The 27,860-nt window shown below is 54.0% G+C and overlaps 1 protein-coding gene across 2 annotated transcripts; it reads right to left on the bottom strand.

The window, feature by feature from the left end:
• Positions 1–243: 243 nt before the first annotated feature.
• On the bottom strand, positions 244–20,842 carry LOC111157496 (chromobox 7). 2 transcript variants are annotated; one of them, XM_022518939.1, is made up of 6 exons: positions 20,579–20,842; positions 18,149–18,192; positions 11,200–11,265; positions 6,672–6,738; positions 3,760–4,111; positions 244–3,410 (listed from the first exon to the last, which is right to left on the bottom strand). In XM_022518939.1, exons 1-6 carry the CDS (start codon positions 20,645–20,647, stop codon positions 3,256–3,258), a joined length of 753 nt encoding a protein of 250 aa, XP_022374647.1. In that variant the 5' UTR covers positions 20,648–20,842; the 3' UTR covers positions 244–3,255. The 2 variants fall into 2 exon arrangements, with proteins under 2 accessions (XP_022374647.1, XP_022374648.1); XM_022518940.1 differs by having other exon boundaries at positions 3,760–3,832.
• Between the last annotated feature and the right edge of the window lie 7,018 nt (positions 20,843–27,860).

Here is a 27,860-nt window from a genome sequence, read left to right as displayed (position 1 = left end):
ACTGGGCCTCGGATGATACCCTGCGGGGACCCCGACGGTGGGCACCGCCCATCTACGTGCCAGCTTCCACTTCCCTACACCCCCCTGCCCCAATTCATCTCACTGTACAACTGGAGGATCTGGAAATGGGCTGGCCTAAGATCATGGTCGGTAACTGGTGGACCTGGGACCTCCGTCCCAGGCTGCTACCCTGGGGGCTGGAGTTCCTCCCCAGGCCCAGCTGTGACCCTGCCAAAAGCGAAGGCTCGAATGCAAGAGCTTTTTTCAAAATCATCTTTAATGTATCTTTAATAATTTTTTTGCCTCATTTACCAGATAAATCATCTAAATAAATAGATGCTATACAGTCTCTTACCAAGATCAGTACAAAAATAAACCGCGCTCTGCACCCGCTCTAGCCCTCCCAGCACACACACACTCGGAAAAGGCATGTGCTTGGAATCAGCCCGCACCCCCAACCCTCCCAAATACATTCACGTTGTCTGAACAAAGCTCGCCGCTCATTCCGTGCAAAGGCGGCGTTCTTGTGCGGAGACGTGGAGGCCGGGCCGGCGCTTCCGAAGAGAAGCTAAGCCACCCCCCACGGGCACAGCGCCTCCCCCTGCGGGTGGGGAGTCAGCAATGGGACCATCCCGCTGGAGGGATGACAGGGCTCGGCTGGGCATGGCAAGTGGCCGTGCCAGGGGTGAGGGAATCCTCTCCTGGCCCCATCCCACAGCGAGAGGAAAGTACCACCCATGCTCTCTACATTCAAAATGCGCGGGGGCTGGGGAGGGAAGGACAGGCTGTCCAACTCGTTCTAAGCGCCCCCACCCGGGCGAGTACTGGCCTTCTGGGGAGGGGTGGGGTGGGGTGGGAGCTCAGTGTCCCAGGCCCCGCTGGGACGCTCAGGGCTGGACAAAGGTCTGCAAGACCACATCCAGCCCCTCATAGAGGTCTCCGTCCTGGGGAGCCGTGGGGAGCCCCGGCTCACAGGGTTCTGTTCTCTCTGAGCTGCGGGATGCCCTGTGCGTCACAAAGGGCTGAGGAAGAGGCAAGATCTGTCCTGCGGCAGCAGACAGAAAGTCAGCTGTCTCGCTCCACAAATGGCCCCCAGCCCCCGCTCCCCAAATTGCACAAACAGCTCTTTGAAAGAGCCCATGAGGCAGGACCAGGTCCCACGTCCCCTGAGGGATGGGCTGTAGGCCTTCTACTGCATGCTGCCGGCCCAGCCCCAAAGCCACAGCCAACAGCATTCCATCAGAGAGGAGCCCCCCCCTCCCCGGCCCCTGCCACTGGGCCACCTCCACTCCACCACCCTCACGTCTGTTGGGAGCCCATGTCCTGGGAGAAGACCCCCAACTCCAAGTTGCCCTTCCAGGACCCAGGGTCTCACAGCTGGACGGGGCAGGGGCAGGGGTAACTCTGCTGCCCCTCCTTCCCTGGCCTGCCCCCATATACTCCTCTAGAGTCAACTTCCTGGGCTGGGAGGAACCACCAGAGGGGACCACTCCGCAATGGAAGCACTGAATTGACCCTGGACAACGAAGGATTAAGGAGGAAGGGGAGATAGAGAGACTCAGGGATTTAGGAATCTTGCCAGCAGGGCACCCCAAACAAAAATGGGGTCTAGGCTGTCTTTGGTTTGGGAACTTGGGAAGAAGGGGTCTGGGGTAAGAATCGCCCTATCCTCGTCTCAGCAGGATTCTGATGACTTCCTCAGGACAAAGCAGAGCAGGGAGAGGGCCCCTGGAGAGGGCAGGCCCCACCTCCTAGTGCCCCAACTCAGGATAGGGGAAGTGGAGGGAGCCGGCCTTCTACTTTTGCTTCCCTGGTGCCCAGCCCCACCTGGCTTTTTCTCCCTTACTGGGCTGGAGAAGGGGCAGGGGAATAGCCCCTCCTCCTGACCTGGGAAACTACTCGGCCACAGGGCACATCTGTGCAGACGAGAGCCCCTCCTCCAGCAGCCACAGCCCCTTGCTGGCTGGGCTTATACACAGCCTGACCCACCATCCAGGGCAGCCCCACTGCAGGAAGACGTGGCAGAGGTCCCCTCCCCTGCCGGAACACTAGGTCACTCCAGGCTGTGGCATTTAGGTTGAATGGGGAGGGGATGTGGAAGGGGAGGAGGAAGGGTTTCAGGAGTTGGAGGCTGCCCTGAGAAGGTGGTGGGACGCTCCCTCCCTCTCTGGGAGGACAGCAAAAGAGAAGAGTGGGTAGGGTTGAAAAGTCACCTGAGTCAGAGAAAACGAGAGCCCCTCAGGGGAGGAAGGACGGGGCCCAAGTGCCTCAGAGCCTGTGCTGACCCTTGGCACCCCTGCAGCTGGCTGGGGGAAGTCCCAGCCCCGCACCACATGCCCGGAGCCTCGGAGGCCACCTGGCCCTGTGCGGACAGCTGTGAGCAGACTGCGTCGGGAGAGACCCTGTCCCGTGACGTACTGAGCAAGGCTAGTAAGTGTGGGCTGCCTGTGACAAGTTCTGAGGCGCTTGGAGTCACCCCACAATTCACCAGGTCGGGGTTTCCAAACCGGAGGTTTGCAAAACCCACTGTGCGCGACTGCAGACACAATGCCTGCGGTCCCGGCGTCCCGGGGCTGTGTGTGCACGCCCATGTGGCTGGGTGTGCACATGAGTGTTTCTCACAGGCCAGGTGATGTGGGGGGGCTCCCAGGGAGAAGGGGCCCAGCTGGCAGCCACCCCCAGGGAAGGGCATGGGGTGCACCCCACAACCTCAAAGGCCTCCTCCTGCCCCTCGTCTTGACCGGGTCATAGTTGGTCAAAGCCAGCCTCCATGTCCCACCACAAAGCTGGAGTGGAAAGATAAAAACAAGGACTCCCCCCACCCCCAAAAAGGAAAAGGGAAACCATCCAGAAAGGCAGGAGTGGGGGGCTCAAGGGAGAGGGTTTGGGCCCTCCCATTCTCCTTTGGTTCCTGGGACCAGCTGCTGCGTCTCTAGAGAACGGTGAGGGAAGCATCCAAGAACAGGTGGCCCGTCTCCAGCCTGGCCCGGAGAGGACCCCCTGACTGGCAGGGCAATGCCAGGGCGCCTCAGCCAGCCCCCAGAACAGACCACTGAGCCTTTCTGTAAATGTCAGGCGCAGAGAAAGGGGGCGAGGTGGCGGGAAGTGGCGGGAAAGTGTCGGGATCTTGCCCCCTGCTCCTGTTCCATATTTTTTTAAATAAAATAATTACCCTGCCCCCAACCCCTCCCCATCTCTGGAAGTCCCCACCCCAAGCCCAAAAGCAAACAGTTTAGGAAGAGTAAAAATGAGGACTCAGAACTTCCCGCCGCGGTCCCGGAAGAAACCCTCAGCCGCCTGGGCCTCGCGGAAGGTGACCGTGACGGAGTTGGCGGTGATATCGGTCACTGTCACTTCACTTGGGGGGAGCACAGGAGTCCAAGGAGGGGGGCCCTCGGCCAGGTCTCCATCTGCGGCAGGCACGGGAGAAAGATGGAGAGATGAGGACGGCCCTGACCACAGCACCGGGAAGGCGAGAGCAGGAAGTGGGGGCGGCATGCAGACCCCTGCCCGCCCAGCTCTGGGCATGGCTCAAGGCTGGACACCCAGGAGGAGGTCACTGCATTTGTCCTCCCTGCCTGGACCACCCTGCCGCAGCAGGGTCACAGGAAGGGCTGGGGCGGTGCCAGTGCCCCACGGGCTAAGTGGCCTCGGGAGCACCCTGGGCCCTCTCTGGGCATGGCAGCAGCTGGACCTGCCGACTCCAGGGACCTCCCCAGCTCTCAGGGGCTCCGGGCCGGGGCCGAGGGGCCACCTTACCCTCCTCCTCGGGGGGCTGCTCAGCAGGCTCCCACTCGCTGGCCGCCTGCAGGACGTCCGGGGCTGCTGGCTCCTGCAGGAAGAGCTCCCGTGGATGGCTGTGACTCTCCAGGTCAGGCCCGCGGGGCGGGAACTTCTTGCGTGAGAGCCGCAGGTACTTGTGGGCCTTGCGCGGCTTGCGGAGCGGGAAGGGCAGGGCGGGCACCAAGGGGCCCTTGTCCACCAGCTCAGGCGCCCCTGCTTTGACCACCCCCTCAGGGCTCCCGCTGCCGAGTGGGCACGTCAGGGAGAAGCAGAGCTTCTCCTTGCCCTTGGCCTTGTGGGAGCTCCGCAGGTCCATGCTGTACAGCCGCTGCGGGGGCAAGCCAGGGCACGGCGGGTCAGCCCTGCCCTCCCCGCCGCTGCCGCGCCTTTGCTCATGCTGTTCCTCCCGCCTGGAGTGCCCTTCCCCGTGTTCCGTGGCCCGGAGACAGCCATTACCCCAGCCCCACCAACCCGGCCCAGAAAGCCACCTCTGACCAGCCCCAGCCTCAGGTCTGGCCTGGGGCCACCACATCTCCCTGAGGGGTAGCAGGGGGCTCAGGGATGGAAGCCGCACAGTAGGAGAGCATCCCAGAGGACAAATTTTAAACTGGCCAAGAAAAAGCAAATCTGGATTTATGAAGCAGATAAACTATGGAGTTATTCATCATGGGGAAGGTATGTTTGCCTACTAAAGGACCCCCAGGGCTGAAACAGCCAGCTTGCCAAGGAGATGGTGTGACGTGGATGCCCTGAGATTCTTGGGCAAGTACCCAAGGGGGGCACATGGCACTGGGTGCCCCGTGTCATGCAGCCACGGGGACGGGGCTCTGCCCGCAGCCCACAGGCTACTCCTTGGCCCCAAGCTGTGGCCCAGCCCTCTGGCGATGCCACCTCGCACTCTTGTTAAGATGGGGCTGGAGGACACGTGTTCTACCACCGGAGGGCTGCAGTTCTGTACTCCAGGATTTGTCTCGCTGACTCGGGCCAAGAGGTGCACAAATCCAAGGAAGATCTTTGGTGCTAAGGCCCGGGTCCCTCCGGGACAATACCTTCTGCGGCCACCCGTCACCAGAGGCCAAGAGTCCCCAGGAAGAGAGTGAGGCCGTGAGATGGGGCCTGTAGGTCAAACGCTCCCCAGCTGGGAGCAGAGATCACACCCACAGGCCCCAGTCTCCTGTCCTGCCCGCTTAGGCCTGGCAATCGGCCCGGGTGCGGGGTGTTACAGGCCAGGAGGAGGGCTGCAGGGCAGGGGTCAGGACAGTGCTGCAAGGCTGGGAGGGCTTGTCCCATCGCAGCGTTACCTAAACCTGCTTCTTCAGCCTGGCTCAGCAGCCATCTCAAGCCCAGTAAACTCCAACCCTGCAAGACGGTGTTCTCTGCCCTTCTCCACCTCACCAAGAGAGGACTGCAGCTCCGAACAGGCATCCTGGAGCCCCCGGGGTCAGACCAGGCTGTGACACCCTGGGGAAACTCCTGGCCCCCCGGAGCCTCAGTTTCTGCATCAGTGCGACGATGAAGAAACTGGAGTGGCCAGCCCCCCACGGGGCCCCAGCAAAGCCCGCCTCAAGGAAGTCACACCCATGTCCCCTCGGGCCCCGGGTGCTGTGCCGTGGGGCTCGAGAGGCTGGCCCATTAAAGACTCTGTGCTTCTCCCTTGCTCTTGCCCTTGGATCGTCTGCTCTGGGGGAAGCCAGTGGCCACACGGGGAGGCCACCGGGGAGCCCTTGGAGAGGTCCACGTGGAAAGTACCAGGCCTCCTGTCAACCAGAGCTGACTTGTGGGCATGGGACTAGCCGCCTTGGTAGCAGAGTGCTCCGTTCCGGCCAAACCTCCAGACGGTGAGCGCTGGTTGACATCACAACCGTAACCCGAACTGTTATCACTAAAGCAGCAGCTACAGGACTCCTGAACTCCAGACCGCCCACACTTTGTGACACGCTGAGTGTTTACTGCTCTAAGTTGCTAAGTTCGGGGAAGACGCCAGAAGGAGGGATGCTACCTTCCGTCCTGGGACCCAATTCACGCCAAACCCCACGGAAAATGCCCACTGCGTGAAGGGAAACCCATCTTTTCTGCCCAAAGCCTCAGGTGATCCACACTCCAGAGTGGGCAGGAGACTGGCCGCGGCTCACACTGTGTGTAGACCAAGAAGCCTTATCATTTGGCTTCGAACCCCTGGGTGAACCTCATTCAACTAGGGAGAGCAGGTACACTCGTCACCCCAATTCTACAGATGAGAAAGTTCAAGCTGAGAGGGGCAGAGACTTGCCTCAAATCACATCACTTCAAACTCCATCCCCTTTCCAAGCAAAGCAGTGAAGTCAGCAAAGTGGCCCCAAGACCTGGGTAACTTGGGGTACCCCGGAGTCTAGATGCCCGCCTGTGGTAGAGGACTGGAAAAGGGGACCCTGTAGGTTTCCCCTTCCTCAAAAATTCCCCATTTCTAGGGCATCCCATGACAACAGTTCCAGAATTCTGAGTCTCCCTTTCTCAGGTTCTAAAATCCCAGGCTCCCACGTTTCCTCAATTCTAAAGTTTATGTTTCTGAAGTCCCCAAATATTACAATTTTGTGTTTTGGGGATTTTGAGCCTCATAAAGGCTTATTTACAAGATTCTAAGCTTTCAAAATTTTAGGCTCCCATCAGCCATATATCCACCCTCCCCCGAACCCCACAGCACCTCCCATCCAGGCTGTCTTCCTTCCCTCCCTCCCCCCACAGAGACTTACCCACTGAGCGCCCCCACCCCACAGTGCCCTGAGCAGAGCAAGGAGGGCAAGTGGTCCAGCTCAACTAGCTGGTGCAAGTGCGCGGGGCAGGGGAGACCGGCGGGGGGTGGGGGGAGGGCAGGGGGACCTGTGGGTGGGCACCAAGGCTGACGGGGTTACCTGCAGCAGAAGCCGCTTGGGTTTCGGACCTCTCTTCCTATACCCCGACGCTCGGTCTCGCTCCTCCCTGGGGTGCAAAGCAGACGGCAGAAGAAAAGCAAACACGGGTGACATTTAAGGGAAAGTGAAGCGTCCACTCCGCCTCGCGCTCTGCAGTCTACAGGGAAAGGGGGACCCGCCATACATCACTCCCTAATCCTAGGGCAGGCACTCCTCCCCACTGCTCTCTTTACACCATCACGGTGGGGTCCCATGTTCAAATCCCAGGGCCTCGGTCTCCCCATCTGGCAAAAGGGAGGGGGCACAGCCACTGGTCCCAATTGCAAAGGGGGTACTTGGGTGACGTCTCCGAAAGTACGTGGGTGTTTACTGGGCTCCAGAGTCACGCCAGAGCTCGGCTCTCCATACCACTGGGTACAGCCCCCAAAACAACACAGATCGGTTCCCACTCTCTGGAGAGGGGTACAGAAACCTGTCAATCAAATTTGCCTCCAGTATCCCAGGGGGAGCTGCTGGGACTTGGACTGGTCCTCGTGTAATGAAGCTCTGCCCAGGTCTTTCCCCCTTTGGGATGTGCGTGACCCAGGTGGAGAGGACAGGCTCTCGCCTGTATCATCTGGCTCAGGAAAAGGAGAGAAACTCGCCTGTACTGAGCCCCTAGTGGATGCCAGGCTCTCTGCCGGGGGCCCTGCTCACCTCCCAAACGCACAGGCACAACCCGAGGATGCGTACAAAGCCACACACGACACACGAGACAACACAACAGAGACTCCAACGACAGCAGTGCCGGAGGTGGTGAAAGCTTCAGAGCCATTTTCATTCTGCCAATTTCACTTCATTCCACCCCATTTTCTGTGGCCCCCACTGCAGAGGCCGTGTGGGCAGCTGAGAGAATGTGGAGGCCGGGAGTGCACCCCTACTTCCCCCCCTGGCTGTGTGACCCCAGGCGGTCTCTCCATCTGAGCTTGGGGAGTCCAGCCCGTCCAGGGCAGCTGTTTCCACCCCTCGCCCTCGCCCTCTCCCTCAGCCCTCCTCCCTCCTGCGGAGCTGTGCCTTGTGCACTGGGCCCTCCCGCCGTCCCCGTGGAGTCAGCCCGCCTTGGGGCCCAGGAGCCAGCCATCTGATCACACTGTGACACCAGCCACTCAGCTTGCCAGGACCGACCTGCCGGCCTTTGAGGGTGAGACTCTTCTCTGAGAAGCCGCTGCTGGGCGGTTCCAGGCCCAGCTGCACCCTGACCCATGGGAGACCTTGGCCAGTCACCTCCCCTCTGGACCTCAGTGTCCTCATCCAGAGCAAGAGGGTCCCTTCTCCCTTGGTCACCAGGGCTCTCGGGAGAAGCAAGGGAGGTCCCTGGGATCTATCAAAATGGGGGGCGGACAAGTGAAATAATAAAGTGAGGTAGGAGAGAGAGGGACGAGAAAGAGAGGAAGAGGAGGAAGATGGGGGAGAGGGAAGGGCTGGAGGGGAAAGGAATAGTGATGGTGGCGTGTCTACAACTTCTCCACGGGTGGTGTTTACGATCATCACACACACACACACACACACACACACACACACACACACACACACACGGGACACTCTGCACAAGGCATCACTCTACCTCCCCCTCATGGCCGCCCTGTGAGGGAGCCGCAGTTACTCTCCTCACCTTAGAGTCAGGGAAACTGAGACACAGAGAGGTTAAGTCACTTGCCCAATGCCAAAATTCTGACAGCGTCGGCCGCTGAGCTCCAGGCTCCAGGCCTAGTGAGGGTCAGGCCCAGGGTCCAGCCAGGGCCAGCAGGGCAGGCCCGGAGCCCAGGCCGCATGACCCTGGTTTCTAACCTGCAGCGTGCGTGCGTGAGTGCGTGTGCACGCGCGTGACGGGGAAGGGGTCCGTTCTATCCAGACTCACCACCCGGGGCCTGGTTTCTGTCAGCCTTGGATCCTGCCTGTCAATGTCCAGGGCTGCAGGGCAGTGGCACCCTGTGAGGCGCGCCCTCTCAGCCTTTCCCTGCGGGTGGGACCCCGCAGAGGAGCCCCTGGCCAGACTCCTTCTGAGTCTCTTTAAAACCCTGCAAGGCGCAGACTGGGGCGCCTGGGAGGTTCAGTTGGTTAAGCATCTGCCTTCGGTTCAGGTCATGATCCCAGGGTCCTGGGATCAAGCCCACAATCGGGCTCCCTGCTCAGCGGGGTGTCTGCTTCTCCCTCTCCCACTACCCCTTCTGGTGTTCCCTCTCTCACTGTCTCTCTCTAGCTGACAAATAAATAAACAAAAATCTTTTTAAAAAAATTTAAAAATTAAAAAATAAAATAAAATAAATAAAACCCTGCAAGGCAGGGGTTAAAGGGATGTCATCCCTCTCTTACCCCTCTTCACCAAGACTGGGAAAGAAGTAAGCCAAAAGTCACACAGTGGGTCTGTAAGTCTCCAAGCTCTTCCTTTGTTCCTTAACTGTTACATTTTTTGACTCACTCAAAGTAAGATCCAAATCCTCCACCGGGACTTATGAGGCACTCCCTGAGCTATGCTCTCCCTTCCTTCAGCTGCCCTACTCCTGCCTCAGCTCCCACACCTCACTCAACTCACACCACTCCAGCCAGCCACACTCAGAGCCATACTTGCCTCTGTGCTGTTCCCTAAACACTGGCTCTCACCCCAGGGCCTTTGCACAGACTGTTCTCTTCACCTAGGATGTTCTTCTCTAAAATACTTGCTGGGCTCATTCCCTCAGGACTCTGGTCAAACACCCCCGCCTAACCATCCCACTGATCCCTGCACCCTTCCCCCATCCCCTCCCCCCAACCCTGTCTTTGCAGCAGTTATGACCGTCTGATATCGTATACACTTATTGTTTTGTTTTGTTTTGTTTTTATTGTGTATCTCTGTGTTGGAATTCGAGCCCCATGAAAATAGGGATGTTTGTTGGTTTTGATCCTTCGCTGTGTCCCCAACACCAGGGACAGTGTCTGGCATACGGCAGAACCTCACTAAAGACTTGTTGAACGAGCCAAAGAATGATCCTTAGTTACCGTCAGGGAGATAATTCACACACCTGTGCCCACACTCACTGATCTACAGAGTGCTTTCATACACCTTGCTCCCCATGAGAGCCCTGCAAGGTCAGCACAACTGTCCCCACTTCACAGATCGGGAGGATGAGGCCCCGAGAGGGAGGAGACCTTGCCCACCACCACACAGCTGGTGAGCGGCAGAGCCAGGACTCTAATTCAGCACTTGGACACCGGCCTGACGCTCTCCTCCAGGTAGTCCACGACATTCCACAGGATTCTCCCAAGCACCACAGTCCTTTTGGATCAAGGCCCCACCAAGCACCCAGGAGCCAGAGAACAGCTGTGGGACGGGGACACCCTGATTTTTAAAGTGAAGAACAGGGGTGACTTTTCCTTGGAATGGGCAGCGAGACACTTCCTGCAGAGAAGCAATGGGAAGGGGGGCAAGGAGGGGCAGGGGAAGGGCACCGGACTGGGATTCAGGAGGCCCGGGTGAAGCCCTGGGTAGGCAGCTTCCCAGCTGTGAGGTGCCCCCCAACAAGCTCCTTAGCTCCCAGAGCCTCAGTTTCCTCATCTGTCAGATGAGACTCTCATCCCCGTCTCAGGAGGTTCCTGTAAAGGGCCAAATGGAAATGATTTTGTGCAAAGATCCCGCCCTGTAAGGGTGGGCAGTTGGGAAGAGGCACAAGGATTTGGGCTGCCCGCTGGCAGGGAGGTCAAATCCTCCACCGGGACTTATGAGGCACTCCCTGAGCTGTGCTGGGGCTGGGGCTCCTGCAGCAGATGGGGGTGGCTAGACTCAAAAGACTCCCCAATCAGGAGCAACAACACTTTGTCAAAAGCTTCCCCCTGAGATGCATCGTCACTGCCCTTCGGTGGAGCCGCCAATCACTGACCTACCTTCGGAATCAGAGCAGAGCACGAGCAGATAAGGGACACTGAGGCCCAGAGAAGCCTTGCCCAGGGCCACTAAGCTGGGAGATGGCCAAGTGGGACAGACTAGAACTTAAACATCCTTGCTCCAAAGCCACAGTTCCTCCCCTTTCTCAAGTTTCCACTGGACTTTCCTTCTCTTGGTGAGAGAGTCTCTACGGAGAATCTCTCTCGGATCTGTCACCAAGGTCATGACTGCCCATTAAGGACATTTCTGCCCCTTACACAGGGCCAGCTCTGTAAAGCATTTTTATACCCATCACAGCAATTGAAAGTCCTACCTTCGGGGAATCAGAGCCGGTGTTATGAGGGATGGCCCACTTTACAGCAGAGAGTGAGGCGTGGGGAGGTTAGAGAAGTGGCCAACATCACTCAGCAACAGGAAAGGGAGCCAGGGCCCTCAGCTGCTCTGGGACCTTTTAAAAGATGTCCGCCCCCACTTCTCCCAGCAGCAGACTAGACCAAGCTGTCCCTGCCAAACCCCCGCCCCACCCCACGCCCGTGCCCCTCGTTCAGAGCCAACCCAGCAGTAGGCTCCATGTGAAACCTCAAAGCCTGTCTCATGCCCAGCCCCAGTGGCAGGCTGAGGCCCCCTTACTTCTCCTCATAGGCCATGACCAGGCGGGGGTCCAGGATGTGCTCTTCCGGCTCCCACGTGCTGTATCTGGGGAGAGAAGCAGGAGGTCAGAAGCTGCCCTGCTCCCCACCAGCATTCCCTGCAGGCTCTCGCCCCCTGCCTGGGCCCCCATAATTGCCACCTACTCCCAGAACCTGTACCTGGCTGCCCAGGCTAGGTCAGGGGGCTCTGACGACACCAGAACTCCCCTCATTCTGAGTACCAATCACACCACCCTACAAAGAACTGTGTCCAATTCTCAAGTAGACCTCATGCTCCGAAGTACAGGGCACTGCTCCTGGGGCTCCCTTTTGGTGAGAAGCCTGAGCATGTGGTCAAGGGCAGAGGCACTGGCACCAGACCACCTTCTTTCAGATCCCAACTCTTGAAGGATTTACTCAACGTCCCTGTGCCTCCACTTTCCCATCTGTAAAGAACTCTTGTGCTGCTGAACGTGTTCATCTAACTGCCTAGCACAGTGCCTGGTGCACAGGAAGTGCTCCGTGCTTCCGGATGCTGTCCCTGCCCACCCTTCCAGCCCTGGTCCCAGTGCAGCCCCCTCTGACTGGGCTGACCTGCTCCCTCCCTCCTTGGCTCACAGCTGTACCTTCCCAGCCCGGCCTGAAGTTTCCTGGCCTGAAGTTTCCTTGCCAGGCCCGGCATGCAGCAGGAACCAGGTAGATGGCTAGCGACCGCATGGTGCCGCAATCCCACGGCAGGTCCCCTTGGTATTTCGAAGGGGGGCCCTCCACCACCCCAGGCCACAGAGCGCCCCCTGTTGGGCCAGACTTGGGAGTGACAGCTCAGCACTTCACAGCTCAAGCCATCTTCCTTCCACCTGCACTATTTACTTAACATCTGCCTCTAAAGCAGCTCACTTGTTTTGTTTAATAATTTTATTTTAAAAACAAACTTTAGGGGCGCCTGGGTGGCTCAGTGGGTTAAAGCCTCTGCCTTCGGCTCAGGTCATGATCCTGGGTCCTGGGATGGAGCCCCGCATCGGGCTCTCTGCTCAGCAGGGAGCCTGCTTTCTCCTCCCTCTCTCTGCCTGCCTCTCTGTCTACTTGTGATCTCTATCTGTCAAATAAATAAATAAAATCTTTAAAAAAAAAATAAAAACAAACTTTAGGGGCACCTGCCTGGCTCAGTCAGAGGAGCATGTAACTCTTGGTCTTGAGCCGTGTGTTTGAGCCCCATGTTGGGTGTAGAGATTACTAAAAAAAAAAATAAATAAACTTACCAAAAAAAAAAACCTTATGATTTCCATAAATGGAAAAACTAGAGTCACTCACCATAAACAGATGCTGATAAATAGAAAATGAAAAGTTTTAAAACACATACCTGAATGTGTCTGTATATACACATATTCGAATATACAACATACGTACAAACATATAAACACGGGTACGTTCATGTGCATACATGTATATGTACAAACAACACCAAAGCAATGGACTATGATTCTGGCCCAGGCTGCACCCAGCTCTGCTGGGCAACAGGGGAGGTGAACAGGTATCAGGGAGGTGTTAGGAGGCAGGAAGAGGCTGGGTAGAAACTCTGCTCCTGCTGTCTCCTAACCTGCTGAGCTAAAACCTTCATTTTAAACTGACAGCTACCAGTAGTCCAATCCGGATTCAAAGAACAAGCTACCCGAGGACAGAATCCTTTCCTCCTTCCTTCCACCGGCACTTCCTCACACCGACTTTGTGTTGGCCCCGTGTCAGGCTCTCTGTGCACTCAGCAACAAAGGTCTGAGCCCTGAGGACCTCACAGTCCCTACCCAAGCGCCCCACGCCCAGCCTGATCAGGCACAGTCACGCCTCCCTTGTACAGGCTGTGCTCTCCACCCGAGGGCCAGTCCCTCCATGATCTCCTCTTCATCCTTCAAGAGCTTCCTCTGACAGCCTCCTCAAGCTCCCTGCAGAATTCACCCTCCCCTCTGCTGCTCTCCACAGCCTGGTGCACTTGACACCTGCCAAAATTTCTGATGAATCCAGCTGGCATCCTGGCGGGCAGACTGCAAGCCCGCTCCAGGGTGCCAGCCTCACACCCTGGGTGCTCTGGGAATGATACAGAAGCCACTGCAGAGTTCTGTTCACCCTAAAGAAGGGCTAAGAGTGAAACTGGGGTTTTTCTGATACTTTGCATAAAGCCCAAAGTATAAGCAACCAGAGACTGGCAGAGACTCCAGAACTTCCTCTTGCAAAACAAAGGTTAGATTTCTTCAGCAGTAACTAGTTACAAGGAAGGAAGAATTTTGTGTTCCTCCTATGTCCTCTGCCTTGCCCTCTCTCCTCTAGCTGTTGATGTCTCTACAGTGTTCCAGTCTTCTCTGTCCTGCCCACTTCCCCACTGCCCTGCCCATTTTTTGTTGATGTGGGTGCTGTGTGGTTCCCGGCAAGTCCCTAACCTTCGCTGGACCTCAATTTCCTCATCTTAAGAATCACCACCATCACCATCATGGTAAGAGCACCACTCACTACCGGGGACTCTATTCCTCATAAAACCCCCATAGGATAGGTTACCATATTTAAAGATGAAGAAACAGGCACAGAGGTAAGCATCTTGCCAAGGTCATTGAGACAGTAAGTGGCCCGTCTGTGGTTGGAACTGTTGAATCTTGGCCCCTCTCTACCTTTGGGTCTCTCACTTGTCACTGCATCTGGCTCCCCACCGGTCTGTGATGTCCTTGGGAGACGGAGAGTGCCTGACTACGTCCTGTGTCTGACTGGGACCTTGCACACAGTGGGTGCACAGAAAGGCTCAGCGGATTCAGGGCGAATCGTTACAGGGCTGGGAGGCGTGTTGAGAGGCTCAGACTATGTAAGTAGCAGGAGGCCTGGTCCTGCTCCATGCTGTGGGAGAGGAATGGTTGGAAGTCTGCACTACGGTCTCAATTCTCCGGACATCTCCGCCCCCTAACGTGGAGGCCATTAACACCGCTCCACGATGCCGGGAGCCAGGGGCCACAGCCACCGCAAACGCGCTTTGGGCGCAGGCAGGACCAGAGCGCGCAGCGTGCCGGCGGCAGGCCGGGTGGAGCGAGCTGGGGTACTGCGCGGGCAGGGCGGGAACCGAGCGCTCCGTGGGGGGCGGAGAGCCCTACTTTGCCCCGCCCCGCCCCCTGCAGGGCAGCCGCCGTGCGCGCGCACGCACGGAGGAGGGCGCGCCCCGGATTGCCAGGCCGGCCAATGGGGAGCGGGGGCGGGGACGGAGCGCGCAGGCCCCGAGGTAAACACGGCCACGTGACCGACCGCCCCGCCCCCGAGACCGGGTAAACAGGCTCGGGCCGCCCCGCCTGAGCCGCGCTGCGCAGGCTCCCGCGGTGCAGGGAGCGGGGTACCCCAAAGCCAGGCCCGCCCCAGTCCCCCAGGCCGATTTAAAGCTCCCCAAAATGAGAAGCAGCGCGACGCGCTCAGGTCCAAGGTTGAGGGGCGCGGCGGTGCGCAGGTTAGTCCGTTTACTCATCCGTGAAGTGGGACTACCAAAGGTCCCTGTATTGGGGGCTTCAGTGACCATTAGATGTGCTCAGCCACGTGAAGCACTTAGCTCAGTGTGAAACATAATAAAAGCAAATAGTCGTTAATTAAATCAGTAACAATGGAGTGCGAAAACCTGCCAGACCAGAGCCCTGGACTCTGCTGCTGCTGCTGCCCAAACCCAGCGTTGGAAGAGGAAGGCGCGCCTCCTCCGTCCCTGGCACTGGGTTATGAAACTTTTGTCTCAGGCAGCCTTCCACAGGGTCCTGTGAGGCTATGGCCTTACTTTACAGGTGGAGAAATGGATGTGCAGAGGTAGAGGGCTTTGTAAAGCTACAGAACTAGGGTTCAAAGGCAGCCTGGTCTGGCTCCAAAGCCTAAGTACTTCCTTCTGAATGGTCAAGAAGAACAGGCAAAAGATCCTCAGTTGCAGAGCTGATGGTGTATCACAGGCTCTAGACCCCAAGCCCTGGGATCAGGCAAACCATAGTGCAAATCATCCCAGCTGTATTTGACCCTGGGCAAAGACTCCTCTGCTAGAGATTTCTGTGTGCCCATCTGTAAAATGGGTTGTCATGAGGCAATTAAAAACGGGCCAATGCCTGACTCATACAAAGTGCTTATGGATTAGCAGCCTGCTATGCCCACTGACAATATCATTACCAAATCTCCACGGAGGCGGTCCTCCCTAAAAGATGGGGTCGTATTCACAAGTGAGGAAAGAAGCAAGGAATGCATTTCCAAAGCGGAAACAGCAGTCCTGGGCAGGCAGGGTATCTGAGGGTCTGATGGGTCAGAGAGCCTGGAACTAACGATTTGACATCCTCTGCCCTGTGCCCCCAGCCCCTCCCTGGGCAATTTGCTGTACCTTCCAGAACAAACAAGATAGCTCCTCTGCCCCATCTGCTGGGGAGGAAGGGCAGTCATTTGTCTGCAGCTGGGGACAGAAAATGGGCAAAGCATGTAATGGTCTAACATGGGCCTGGCACAGAGTGAGTATATATCTAAATTATGCTTTCTGTTATTAATATAAGCCTCCTTGATCAGGGCCAGGAAGGTGTTGCTCAGCAGGAGAATCTGACTCTCCTCCCCACCAAGGCTGGCACTACCCTAGCCAAGGCTCCCAGGCCTGCAGGGAACAGCCTGCCCAACTACCCACTCCCCCCACTCTTTCGCAGCCTCTTCTCCAAGCAAGGGCCCCTGAGGGAGGGAGGGAGACTAAAGCCCAAGTGGATTACAAAGGAGCCCGGGGTTCTTCTGCTTCTTCCCCTAACTGAACCTGTTTTCCTCCCCAGTGAAGTAGGGTGAGGCAGTGGTTGGCAGAAGTAGGTACCATACCGCATGGGGTTGGAAGTTATAGTCTTATCATGGTTTCCCCTCTTTGGGCCTCAGTTTCCCCATCTGGGACTGACCTAAGCCATCTCTAAGCCTCCTCTGAGCTCCTATGAGGAATGGAATCTCCCAGATCCCTTTCCTGGCTGCAGGGAGACCTAGAGGCTGAGCTGTCTAACTTCGCATTAACAGCAAACATTTCCTAAGTGCCTGGCCATCTGACAATGCACTGGGTACCTATCTCCATCACCCAGTCCTCACAACAGCACCGTGATAGAGGCTTCATTATTCCGACTTGTAAATCAGGAAGCAGAGGCCCCACCATGTTGGGGACCTGGACAGCTGTGAGCCAGCCAGGAACCCAGGACCAAAGTGCAAGGGAGCCAGCAGTACCCCAGGTCATCTGGTTCTAGCTCCCAGAACTCCTCCAGGGAGTCACAAGAGGCTGTCACTAGGGCCCACCTGGTGGTCTCAGCATGTCACGAGACAAGCAGCATCAGGGCCAGGGCCTCAGGTCAGCAGAAACAAGAGGGAGTGCTCTCGGAGTGCTAGGCCCTTCTCTCCTGGCTAAGGCTCTGATAGGCAGACCTATCCATGTGGGATTGAAAAAGCGGAAGAAGGAAATTTCCTTGATAATACCTCTGTTTAGAGAAGGAAATCTTTTAAAAGCTGGAGTCTTTTGAGGAGGAAAAATCACCAACAGTGCCTGAAAGGCCAACAGGCTGGTCATTACGCTCCAATGTATTGCCTTCCAGTGCAGAAGCTAAGGGAGAGAGCACACCCAGGGGGTCGGTGCTCCTGCCGCCCACCCCAGGCATCTTCCTTTCCTAGCCCTGCCTCAACTCCTACTTCTCCTTCACCCAGCCTAGAACGCCACTTCTCACGTGCCCCAAGGAGGAGGGGATCCTCCCCCAGGTCCAGGGTGTTGGCAGGGGGAGGCAGCAGGAGTAGACCAGTGCATTCTCAGGTTGGCCAGTCTCCAAGCCCGACCTCAGGATGCCTGCAGGTCGCCCTGAACACCTGCACCCAGGACTTGCACCCCACAAGGGGAAGGAGCGTGAGAGAGGAGAGCTGGGCCCGCCCTCTAGAGTCTATTTTGCAGATCGGGAAGCTGAGGGAACACAGGCTGTATTTCCCTCTGCTGTGTCTCCCTACCGGGCCCCCAAGATGCTCCCAGAACCCAGGACCTCAACACAGGCAGGGCTGAAAGCCCCTGGCACACACAGCAGACGCTCTGGGCAACGGGGGTTTCCAGGAGTCAGTCCCTAGCACCGAGGGCAGGGAGGCAGGGCACCCACAAACCAATGAAGAGGCCCCACGACTGGTTCATTCCCTCCCACTGCCACCCCCTTGTTGGGAGGTGATTGGTTAATAAGAAGGTTCCTGATTGGACCTCAGCAGGAGAGGTGGAGCCACTGGGAGAGGTCCTAGACCCAGCAATCTACCCCCCAACTCTGAGATGGAGGAGGCATAGAGGAGATACCCAAAACTGGGGAGGCCCAGTTCAAGTCCCACCTCTGCCTCCACTTGCTGTGTGACCTAAGGCAAAGTGCTTACCTTCTCTGAGCATGTGTTCTCATCTTTAGAGATCACCATCATACCTACTTTACAAGGCTGTATGGAAACCTGTTTGGTACACTGCAGAGTGCTGTCCAAAGGTAAAGTGGGCTCAGGCTCTGGCCCTAGCTCTGTGGTACTGTGGATTCATGCCCCACCGGCTAGACGTGTCTTATCCAGGCCCCCAAACCGCACTAATTTGCTGTACCTCCTGTACTGTATTTGCTCTACCTCCGCCTGGCCAGCAGCCATCTCTGAAGCCAAGATACTGGGCCTTCACCTCCTAGGTGCCAGGAAAAGCCAGAAGAGGGGAGGGGAGGCTCCAGCCAGAAGATGGAGCTCAACCCAGAGGGCAGCAGGAGAGAAGAGTGAGGCCCACTCTGACCCTCATGTCCCTCTAGCCCCTCAGCTGGCAGAGGGGAAACGGGCCCAGAGAAGAGGAAGATTTAATCAAGCTTCGAATGCCACTAAAGCAGCTGGAGCTAAAAGCTAGGTGGGAGAGAGGCAAAAGGCGAATGAAGGATGAACAGTTAGGCAGACACAGACACACAGAAGAGCCTTACTTTGGAGGCCATCCTTTCCACTTCACCAGATATTCGACTTTACCCTGGGAAGAGAGAGAAGCAGACACAGTGAGATACACAGCTGCCCCAACAACCACTCACAGGACAGTAAGACCCAATACTTTCTGCAGACTGATGTTCCCCCAAGACATACACAATCCAGGGACACTCCATCCCCCGCTCACTCTGCACCAGATCCCCACCAACCCAGAGACACCCAAACTTTGGCTGCTGCATGACTACCCCAGACTGTCCTTCCTGTGAAAGCACAGAAGGGCATCTGGCCCCAAACATTTCTGGGGCTTCTGTGGCAGCTCAGAGCCCATGTCACACATGGGGAAACTAAGGCCACATGGGGCACGTATCACCAAAGATCCAGTGCCCAGAGTCCCACAGCTAAGACCGTAACTCCTCTAACTTTTTCGAACAGAAGACTCTCCAAATTCTAGAAAATTCCTCACTGGCATGTTTCCAATGGCTCTAGCCCCACCAGCCGCTTCCCTGGGAGAGGCTGCCTCTGGCCCAGGGGTTGACAGGCAGATGACTTTAAGGCTTTTAACTCAAGGGGCACCTGGGTGGTTCAGTGGGTTAAAGCCTCTGCCTTCGGCTCAGGTCATGATCCTAGGGTCCTGGGATCGAGCCCCGCATCGGGCTCTCTGCTCAGTGGGGAGCCTGCTTCCTTCTCTCTCTCTCTGCCTGCCGCTCTGCCTACTTGTGGTCTGTCAAATAAATAAATAAAATTTAAAAAAAAAAAAAAAAAAAAGGCTTTTAACTCAAAAGACCCTGGCAGGACCCCAGAAAAGGCTGACAAAGTCTCCACCTTCAGGAGTGATGGTCACCCCTCCAGTAGTTAGAAAATAGAGTCTGACCCCTCCCTTCCTCACTGACAGGGGCCTGGCTTTCCAGTCCCACCCCATGGGCACCAGAACTCTAAGACCAAGATATGTCACCTCCTCAAAGAGGTCTGCCCTGACTAACCCTTCTAATGCCATCCCTCCCACCTTCCAGTTCTCTTTCTGCATAGCACACAGCCCCCCTGGAAGGCATCTGTGTTTATTTCCTTGTTCATTGCTTGTCTCTTCTGCCAGAATGCTGGCTCCATGAGGGAAGGGATGTCTGCTTCCCTGGGGCTTAGAATGGTGCCTGGTACATAACAGAACCTCAATAAATACATTTTGAGGGAACAGCTGAAGGAATGATGTCCTTCACTTTCTGGCACTACCATGAAGAAGGAGGATAACCACTGTATCTGCTTAGGCTACTGTGCATGGAAAGCACTGGGCTTTGTGGAATAAATTAAAATCGAGGAAATCCTGGAGGAAGGGAGAAGGAGGAGGGGCAGCCCTAAGAGTTCAACCCCATCAGAGCAGAAGGAAGAAAAGCCCCTGGCACACCTCGACCTTCACCCTTGGCTCTCGATGCCAGGACTGAGTTTTCTCTCTCCAAAGATGAGCCAGCCATTAGCCAACTTGAGCTCCTGCTTTACCCCCATCTCTGCCTTGCTGTGTGACCTTGACCAGGTCACTTCCTCTGCCTGGGTCTCAGTCTCTGCCTCTGTCAAACAGGAGCCGGTGACCTCTACGACCCCTCCCAGCCCTGCCACTGGAGCCTCCCAAGGGGCTGCAGAGGGGAGATAAGGGGAAAGGATGGTGTTGAGCGCCGGAAGGACTTTCCCCAAGGGCTTCCATCCCCCCATCTATCGTCTGAGGAGACCACTCTGCAAACAGGTGCACAGGAAGTATGAACCCCCGAGGCGCGGGTACCCGAACCCAATGGAACAGATGCCTCTTTCAATTGCAGGGCATGTTTTGGAGGCGAATGGAAGGGGGAGGAGCTTAGAGGATGCCCCAGCGCTGTAGGCGGCCTCACTGAGCTTGGCCGGGCGGGGCTGAGAGTTGGGGTGGGGAAGACAGAGAGGTGTGCGCTGCAAGACGGGGAGAAAGCCGGAGGTGGGGGTAGAAGGGATCCGAAAAGGTCGAAGTCCAGAGTTAGACCTCAGAGGCAGGAGGCTGAAGCTCCGCCTCCAACTTCAAAGGTCTCGGTACCGAGCCCAGAGTCCTGAGTTCGAGACCCAGCTCCGACGCTAACACACCAGCGAGCCTTTTCCTTAACTTGGGCCTCCATCTCCCCTTATTTAGAATAAGGAGAGGTTGAGGAAGGATGGCGTTCAGGCTCCCTACAGTCTGACCCCAACCTCCAGCTCTGGCGGGCTCAGCTGCCTCCAGGATGCCGGGGCGACAACTTTTATTCTACTCGTCCTACAAGATGGCAGGGGAAACTGAGGCACAGATTGGGGAGACGAGCCCAGCAGCGCGGAGCCGCCTGGGCCCCCGCCCCACTTTCCCCCTCGCCGCCAGCGTGGAAGGGACGGTGCTGGGGACAACAGGGGACCCCAGAGGGGTCCTGGGAGCCGCCCCCAGGCAGCCTCACCTTCCGCACGCGCTTCTTCCGGATGCTCTCCACCGCGAACACCTGCTCGCCGATGGCTGACAGCTCCATGCGGGGCGGCGGGCGAGCGGGCCCGGGGCCGGGCCGGGCCGGGCCGGGGGCGGAGCTGCGGTGCCGCGGCTGAGGCGCGCGATGCTCGGGCCGGCGGGGACCCCGTCACCCTCGCCCGGGCGCGCACGCGCACGCGCACGCGCGCACACCCCCTCGCGCTCCCTCACGCCGCCGACGTTCCATTTTTGAACCTGCGCAACGTTTTCCTCTGCGCGAGCGAGCGAGCAAGCGAGCGCGCGAGGAGGGGGCGGGGCGGGGGCTCGGCTCGCGCCCGGCAGGTCACGCCCCTCCCTCCTGGGCCTCCCCCTCCCCGAGGGCCCCGCCCCGCCCTCGATGGAGCCCCGCCCCGCCCCGCTCCGCGGCCGCGCCGGGGGTCGCGTGCTGCTGCCTCGCGGCGCCGGCCCGCGGGACTTATTTGGCGCGGGCGTCGCTTGGTGTCGGGGCGGAACGAAATCTCAAGACCGAGACGCGTTTCTTAAAACGCTCCCGGTGACTCTGGGAGGCCGGAAACGACACGCCCCGGTTCGGCCGATGAGAAACGGGCCGAGCGCGGAGGCCATGTGTCCCCCCCTCCCACAGCGGAGTGGGCGGGGCCGGGGCGCGGACCCCGGGCGGCGGGAGGGCGGGGCCGGCCGAGATTCGCTCCTGCGAACCGAGGCCTGTGGGTCCGGGCTCCAGAGCGGCGTGGTTGGGCCAGTCCTGAGCAGGCGCCTGCATGTTCGTCCGTCCGTCCGTCCGTGGGCGGCTGTGCGGAGGCCCCCGGCTAGGCAGTAACTCGCGGCAGGTGTGGCGGGGGCGGGCTTTTCCGCCACGCACTTGGCGTTTGGCACATAATAGTTATCCTACTGTTTGTGGAATGAATGGATCTTGAGGTCCCCAACGGAGTCTGCCTCACCCAGGCCATCCCCCTTCTGTTTTCGCTCCGGCGCCACCATTCCTGCCCGCCCGGCACCGCGCCCCTCGCGCTCCCACCGCCTACCTGCATGGATCCCATGCCTCCCTGCCCTGCTTCCCTGCACACCCCTCGTCCTTTCCGCGGGACTGCAGCGACTACCTCCTCACTGAGCTGCCGCCCCCTCGGAGCCGCGTCCACAGGGTGCCAGAGAGCGCTTTCTCCAATGCAGATCTGACTTGGTCACCCTCGTGCTTAAACACCTCCCGTAGCTCCTTATTCCCCTCAGAGTAAAGTCCAAACGCCTCTGTCTGGCGCACAGAAAAAAGAAATGATAGATTTACGCTCCACTTTTTATCAGAAGCAACGGAAGCGAGCCAGAAGGCACTGGAATAATTTATGTCTAGGGAGAAAATAACCATCATCTTAGAATTACGTACCCAGTGCAAATTTCTTTCAAAAAGTATGTGCCCAGTGAAAATATCTGTCCAGGAGGGGGAGAAATAATAACATATACAAATGCTAAGACTAAGCCTTTGCCGCTATCAGACCCTCCCTAAAGGAAATTCCAGCGGAAGAACTTCAGACAGGAGGAAGATGATCACAGACAGAGGTCTGATGCAATAGGGAATAAAGAACAATGAACATTGACGATATAAAACAATAACAATGTCTCCTGGATAAAAACAGAATTAAAATGCACAAGAACAATAGCATATAACTTGGATGAGCGGAGTTAAAGGATTCTAAGATCCTTATGTTTGTCAGGAAGCAAGGGGAGATACCAAATACACTTAGACTTGGCCGAGTTAATGTAAGTTGTGGTTACCAGGATAAACTAAAAGAATGGAAATGCAGCATATAACATTTATCTGAATTATTAGAGGAGGAAAATAGAATGAGGAGATACACCCAATCAATCCTAAAATCAGCAAGAGCAGAGAGAAGAATAAATATCAGGTGGGACAAAGAGATGACAGATACAGATTCAAATGTGCTGGGAGTCATACACGCAAGTGGGCTAAATGTTGTAATTAAAATGCAAAGACTATCAGACTGGATAAAAATGCAACTCCATGCAATTTAGAAGAGACATCCCCAAAACGTAAGGGTACTGAAAGGATGAAAGTAAATGCACAGGAAACTACATTATGCCAAGGCTAACGAAAAGAAGGCTTTTCTAGCTCCTTTAATACTGGGGCGAGGGGGGATTATTATTTCAGAGTGGAATAAGAGCAGAATGCAATGAAAAGGATCAGCAAAAAAGAAAAATTACTTCTATGAAAACCCTCGCTAGAGATAAAGGAAGTCGCTTCATAATGAAAAGGATCCAATTCACCAGAAAGATAGAACCATTTCAAATTTGTGTGCAAATTCCATAATCTTAAAATACAGGAAACATGAAGAGAGCTACACAGAAAATAGACAAATCCACGATTCTAGTGGGAGACCTAAAAACACACCCCTTTGTAACTGGTAGAAGAAACAGAAATATATTCACTAAGAGTCTAAGAAATTTGACTAATGGACTTTCATAGAACACGGCAGTGACAACTCCAGAATTACATATAGAGTATTTACAAAGACAGCAAATCTCAAGAAATTTGTCAAGTTTGAAATCAGAAAGTACATCCTCTGACCTCAACACAAGCCAGAAGCTGATAACAAAAAGATAACTTCAAAAGCCTCATGTGTTTGGAAATTCATAAGTACTTTTTTCTAAATAACCGGTGGAAGAAGAAATCGTATGGAAATTATAAAATACTTTTATATTGTAACTGAATGAGGATGGAAACATCACATATTAAAAACTGCAGGGGTGTCTAGCTGGCTGGGTTGGAAGAGCCTGCCACTCTTGATCTTGGAGTCATGAGTTTGAGCCCCACACTGGGTGTGAAGATGACTTAAAAATAAAATCTTGGGGCGCCTGGGTGGCTCAGTGGGTTAAAGCCTCTGCCTTCGGCTCAAGCCATGATCTCAGGATCCTGGGATCGAGCCCCACGTTGGGTTCTCTGCTCAGCAGGGAGACTGCTTCCCCCACCCTCTGCCTCTCTGCCTACTTGTGATCTGTGTGTGTGTGTGTGTGTGTGTGTGTCAAATAAATAAATAAAATCTTTTTAAAAAAAATAAAATCTTTTTTTTAAATTGCAGGACACAGCTAAAGCATGACTTAAAGGGAATTTATGGCTTTTAATGCTTATATTAAAAAAGCGAAAATGCTGAAAGTAGTAAGTGCTGATCTCAAGAAGCTGGAAAAAGAAGAGTAAAGTAAAACAAAGAAAACAGAAGGAAAGACAGAGGGAAAGACAGAGCAGAAGGCAATGAAAAGGATCAGCAAAACCAAAAATTATTTCTGTGAAAACACTAATCATATTGACAACCTCTGGTGAAATTTATCAAGAAAAAAAGAGAGAAGGCACAATTAACCAGTGTCAGGAACGAAAAGCCGGAGAGTCTGCAAATATTGAGAGAAAGAAAAGATAAAAGGTAATTATGAGTAATTTTATGACAATAGCTTAAAAATCTTAATGAACTGGGAAAATTCCTAGAAAAAACATAACTTACCAAAACTGACTAGAGAGAAAACCTGAATGAGCATCGGTGGTTGTAGTAGCAATGAATCTAACAACAGAACACTGAGCATTCATAGCAGGAGTCGACCTTAGCACTGAGCAGAGTCAGAGAGACCTCTGGCCATGTCAGGCATTAATGCTTTAATCTGTATGTCATCAGAAGGTCTGGGAAATCTGACGCAACCACTTGGGGGATTGGGAGTGGTGGCTTTGTACAAGCTCGTATGAAACATCTTGATATTCTAGCAACTCGATGTCCCCCTGATGTCCCGTGGTGCCAACTGAGCATCAGACCTCCCCATAACCATTAGAAGAATTGAATCAATCACCAGTCATGTTCCCACGAAGAAAATTTCACCTATGAGTTCCTTTTTTTTTTTTTTTTTTAAGATTTTATTTATTTGCAGACAGAGATCACAAGTAGGCAGAGAGGCAGGCAGAGAGGGTCGGGGGAGCAGGTTCCCTGCTGAGCAGAGATCCCAATGCGGGGCTCAATCCCAGGACCCTGAGACCATGACCCGAGCCAAAAGCAGAGGCTTTAACCCACTGAGCCACCCAGGCGCCCCCACCTATGAGTTCTTTAAAGAAGAAATAATCCCAGTCTCACCCCAACTTTTCTGCATACCAGAAAAAGAGGGAATACTTCCCAATGTTTTGTAACAAGTACAGTGCAAAAAAATTATAGACCAATGTCTCTCGTGAATATAGACACAAAAATCTTTTTTTTTTTTTAAGATTTATTTGAAAGAGAGAGACATGGCAAAAGAGGGAACACAAGCAGGAAGCGCGGGAGAAGGAGAAGCAGGCTCCCGGCTGAGCAGGGAGCCCAATGTGGGGCTCAGTTTTAGGACCCCAGGATCATGACCTGAACCAAAGGCAGATGCTTAATGACTGAGCCACCCAGGCACCCTAGATGGAAAAATCTTAAACAAAACATTGGCAAACCAAATCTGGCAGTATCGCAAAATGATACTGCCTTGTGAGAAAATTGGGTCTTGTTCAGAAATGCAAGGTTGGCTTAACGTTTGAAAATCAGTTGATGTAATTTACCACATTAAAAGTCAAAGGAGAAAGACATGGTCATCTCCATAGATGCAGGAAGGGTTCTGTTTGTTTTTAAATGTGTCACAAACTAGGAATACAAGGGAATGTCTTTATCCTGGTAAAGGTACCTGAAAAAAACTACGGCAAATATCCTAGTTAATGGGGAAATATTGAAAGCATTCCCCTTGAAACTGATAACAAAGCAAGGATGGTCACAATCCCCATTTCCATTAAACACTGTACCAGATATCCTAGACCTGTGTTTTCCGAAGTAGTAGCCACTAGTCACCTGTGACAAATGAGATCTTGAAATGTGACTAGTCGCAATTGAGATGTGAGAGCAAAATTCAGTACATACTAGATTTAAAGACTTAGTACAACCCCTGGGGCAAATAATACATTATATGTTAATAAAAATAAGTTTAAAAAAATAAAGACTTAATACAAAAAAACCCTTAACATCATAAAATATTTCATTAATAGTTTTATGTTGATGACATATTTTATACATTAAGTTTATATGAAATATATTATAAAAATTAATTTCACCTACTTCTTTTGATTTTTTTAACGTGGCTACTAGAAGATTTCACATTATGCGTGTGGCCGGCATATATGACTCACATTAGGTTTGTCCTGGACAATACCATCCTAGACAGCAAGACAACAAAAAGAAAACAAAAGTAATAGTATTAGAAATAAACAAAACTGTCCTTATTTTCGGATTCTTTGTAGAAAATCAAAGAAATTCTTCAGATTATTTTTTCAAATTAAGAAAAGAATTTAGCAAAATTGTTGGATTTAAAAAAACAGTATAGGGATGCCTGGGTGGCTCAGTTGGTTGGACGACTGCCTTCGGCTCAGGTCATGATCCCGGAGTTCCCGGATCGAGTCCCGCATCGGGCTCCCAGCTCCATGGGGAGTCTGCTTCTCCCTCTGACCTTCTCCTTGCACATGCTCTCTCTCATTGTCTCTTTCTCAAATAAATAAATAAAATCTTAAAAAAAAAAAAAAAACAGTATATAGGGGTGCCTGGGTGGCTCAGTTGATTGTCTGCCTTCAGCTCAGGTCATGATCCCAGGATCTTGGGATGGAGCCCCGTGTCGGGCTCTCTGCTTCTCCCTGTCCCTCTGCCTGCTGCTTCACCTGCCTGTGCTCTCTCTATCGATCCGTGTCAAATAAATAAGTAAAATATTTTTTTAAAAGATGAAGTACAGTAAGATACCCTTTATAGCATAATAAAAATATGTTGGGGCGCCTGGGTGGCTCAGTTGGCTAAGCATCCGACTCTTAATCTCAGCTTAGGTCATGATCTAAGGGTCGTGAGATTGAGCCCCATGTCTGGTTCCATGCTCAGTGCAGTGTCTGCGTGAGACTCTCTTTCTTGGGACACCTGGGTGGCTCAGTCGGTTAAGCATCTGCCTTTGGCCTAGGTCATGATCCTTGGGTCCTGGGATTGAGTCCCACATCAGGCTCCTCCCTTAGCAGGGAGCCTGCTTCTCCCTCTGCCTGTCCTTCCCCCTGCTTGCTCAGTCTCTCTCTCTCTCTCTCTCTGACAAATATGACAAATAAATAAATAAAATCTTAAATATAAATAAATAAACTTCTTAAAAAAAAAGATTCTCTCTCTCCCTCTCTCTCTGCTCCTCTTCCCACCCACTCACTCTCTCTCTCTCAAATAAATAAAGTCATTTAAAAAATATTTAAGTACCTGGGAATAAACCGATTGAAAATACACAAAGTCCTTATGGAATAAAACTTTATATGGAAAGACGTTAAAGACTAGATAAAAATGGAAGGTTAACATAGAAAACAAACAGGTAGGGGCCACTGGCTGGCTCAGTCGGTGGAGCACGGGACTCTTGAACTCAGGGTTGTGAGTTTGAGCTCCATGCTAGGTGTAGAGATTATAAAATCTTTAACAAACAAACAAACAAACAAACGGGTGGTTACCTGAGGGGAGGTGGAGGGGGGGACGGGGGAAATAGGTGAAGGGGATGAAAAGTACATTTATCACGAGGAGCACTAAGTAAGGTATAGAATTGTGGAATCACCATAAGGTACACCCAACAATAACCTAACATTGTATGTTAACTACACTAGAATTAAAACTTTTTTTAAATGGAGAGTTAAGCCATGTTCGTAGATTTAAAGACTGAGTAATGGAGCCATGTCAATTCTCTCTAAATTGATCTATAGAGTCACGGTAATCCTAATCAAAGTTATCCAATTCCTTGGAACTGGATAGGCTGTAGGTAACATTTATATGGAAGTGCAGAGCGCTGAGACTAGCCGGGGTACCCCTGAAGGAGAAGAAGGGAAGAGAAGGGAGAAGACAGGAGAAGAAATTGTCCCCAGCAGATAGCAAGACATAACGCAACAAATAGATATGGAGGGAAGAAGGGAGAGAGACTGAGACGGCTAGTCAGTGGGTATGAGCTTTTCAGTAAATGGCGCTGAGATGATTAGTTACTCGTATGAGAAAAAAATGCAGTTAGGTCTTCTACGTCACAGAAATGTATCCTATATGACTCTCACGCTTAATGAGAAAAGCAGAACTCTGAAACTTTCAGAGATGACATTTTACAATATCTTTTTTTTTTAAGATTTTATTTATTTGGCAGAGATCACAAGTAGGCAGAAAGGCAGGTAGAGAGAGAGAGGGGGAAGAAGGCTCTCCGCTGAACAGAGAGCCTGACGCGGG

This window comes from Enhydra lutris, unplaced genomic scaffold (assembly GCF_002288905.1).
Source record: "Enhydra lutris kenyoni isolate GAN:26980312 unplaced genomic scaffold, ASM228890v2 scaffoldscaffold55, whole genome shotgun sequence".
NCBI classification, from domain to species: Eukaryota; Metazoa; Chordata; class Mammalia; order Carnivora; family Mustelidae; genus Enhydra; species Enhydra lutris.
Note: the sequence above shows the minus strand (reverse complement) of the source record. Positions and strands in the feature narration are given on the sequence as shown.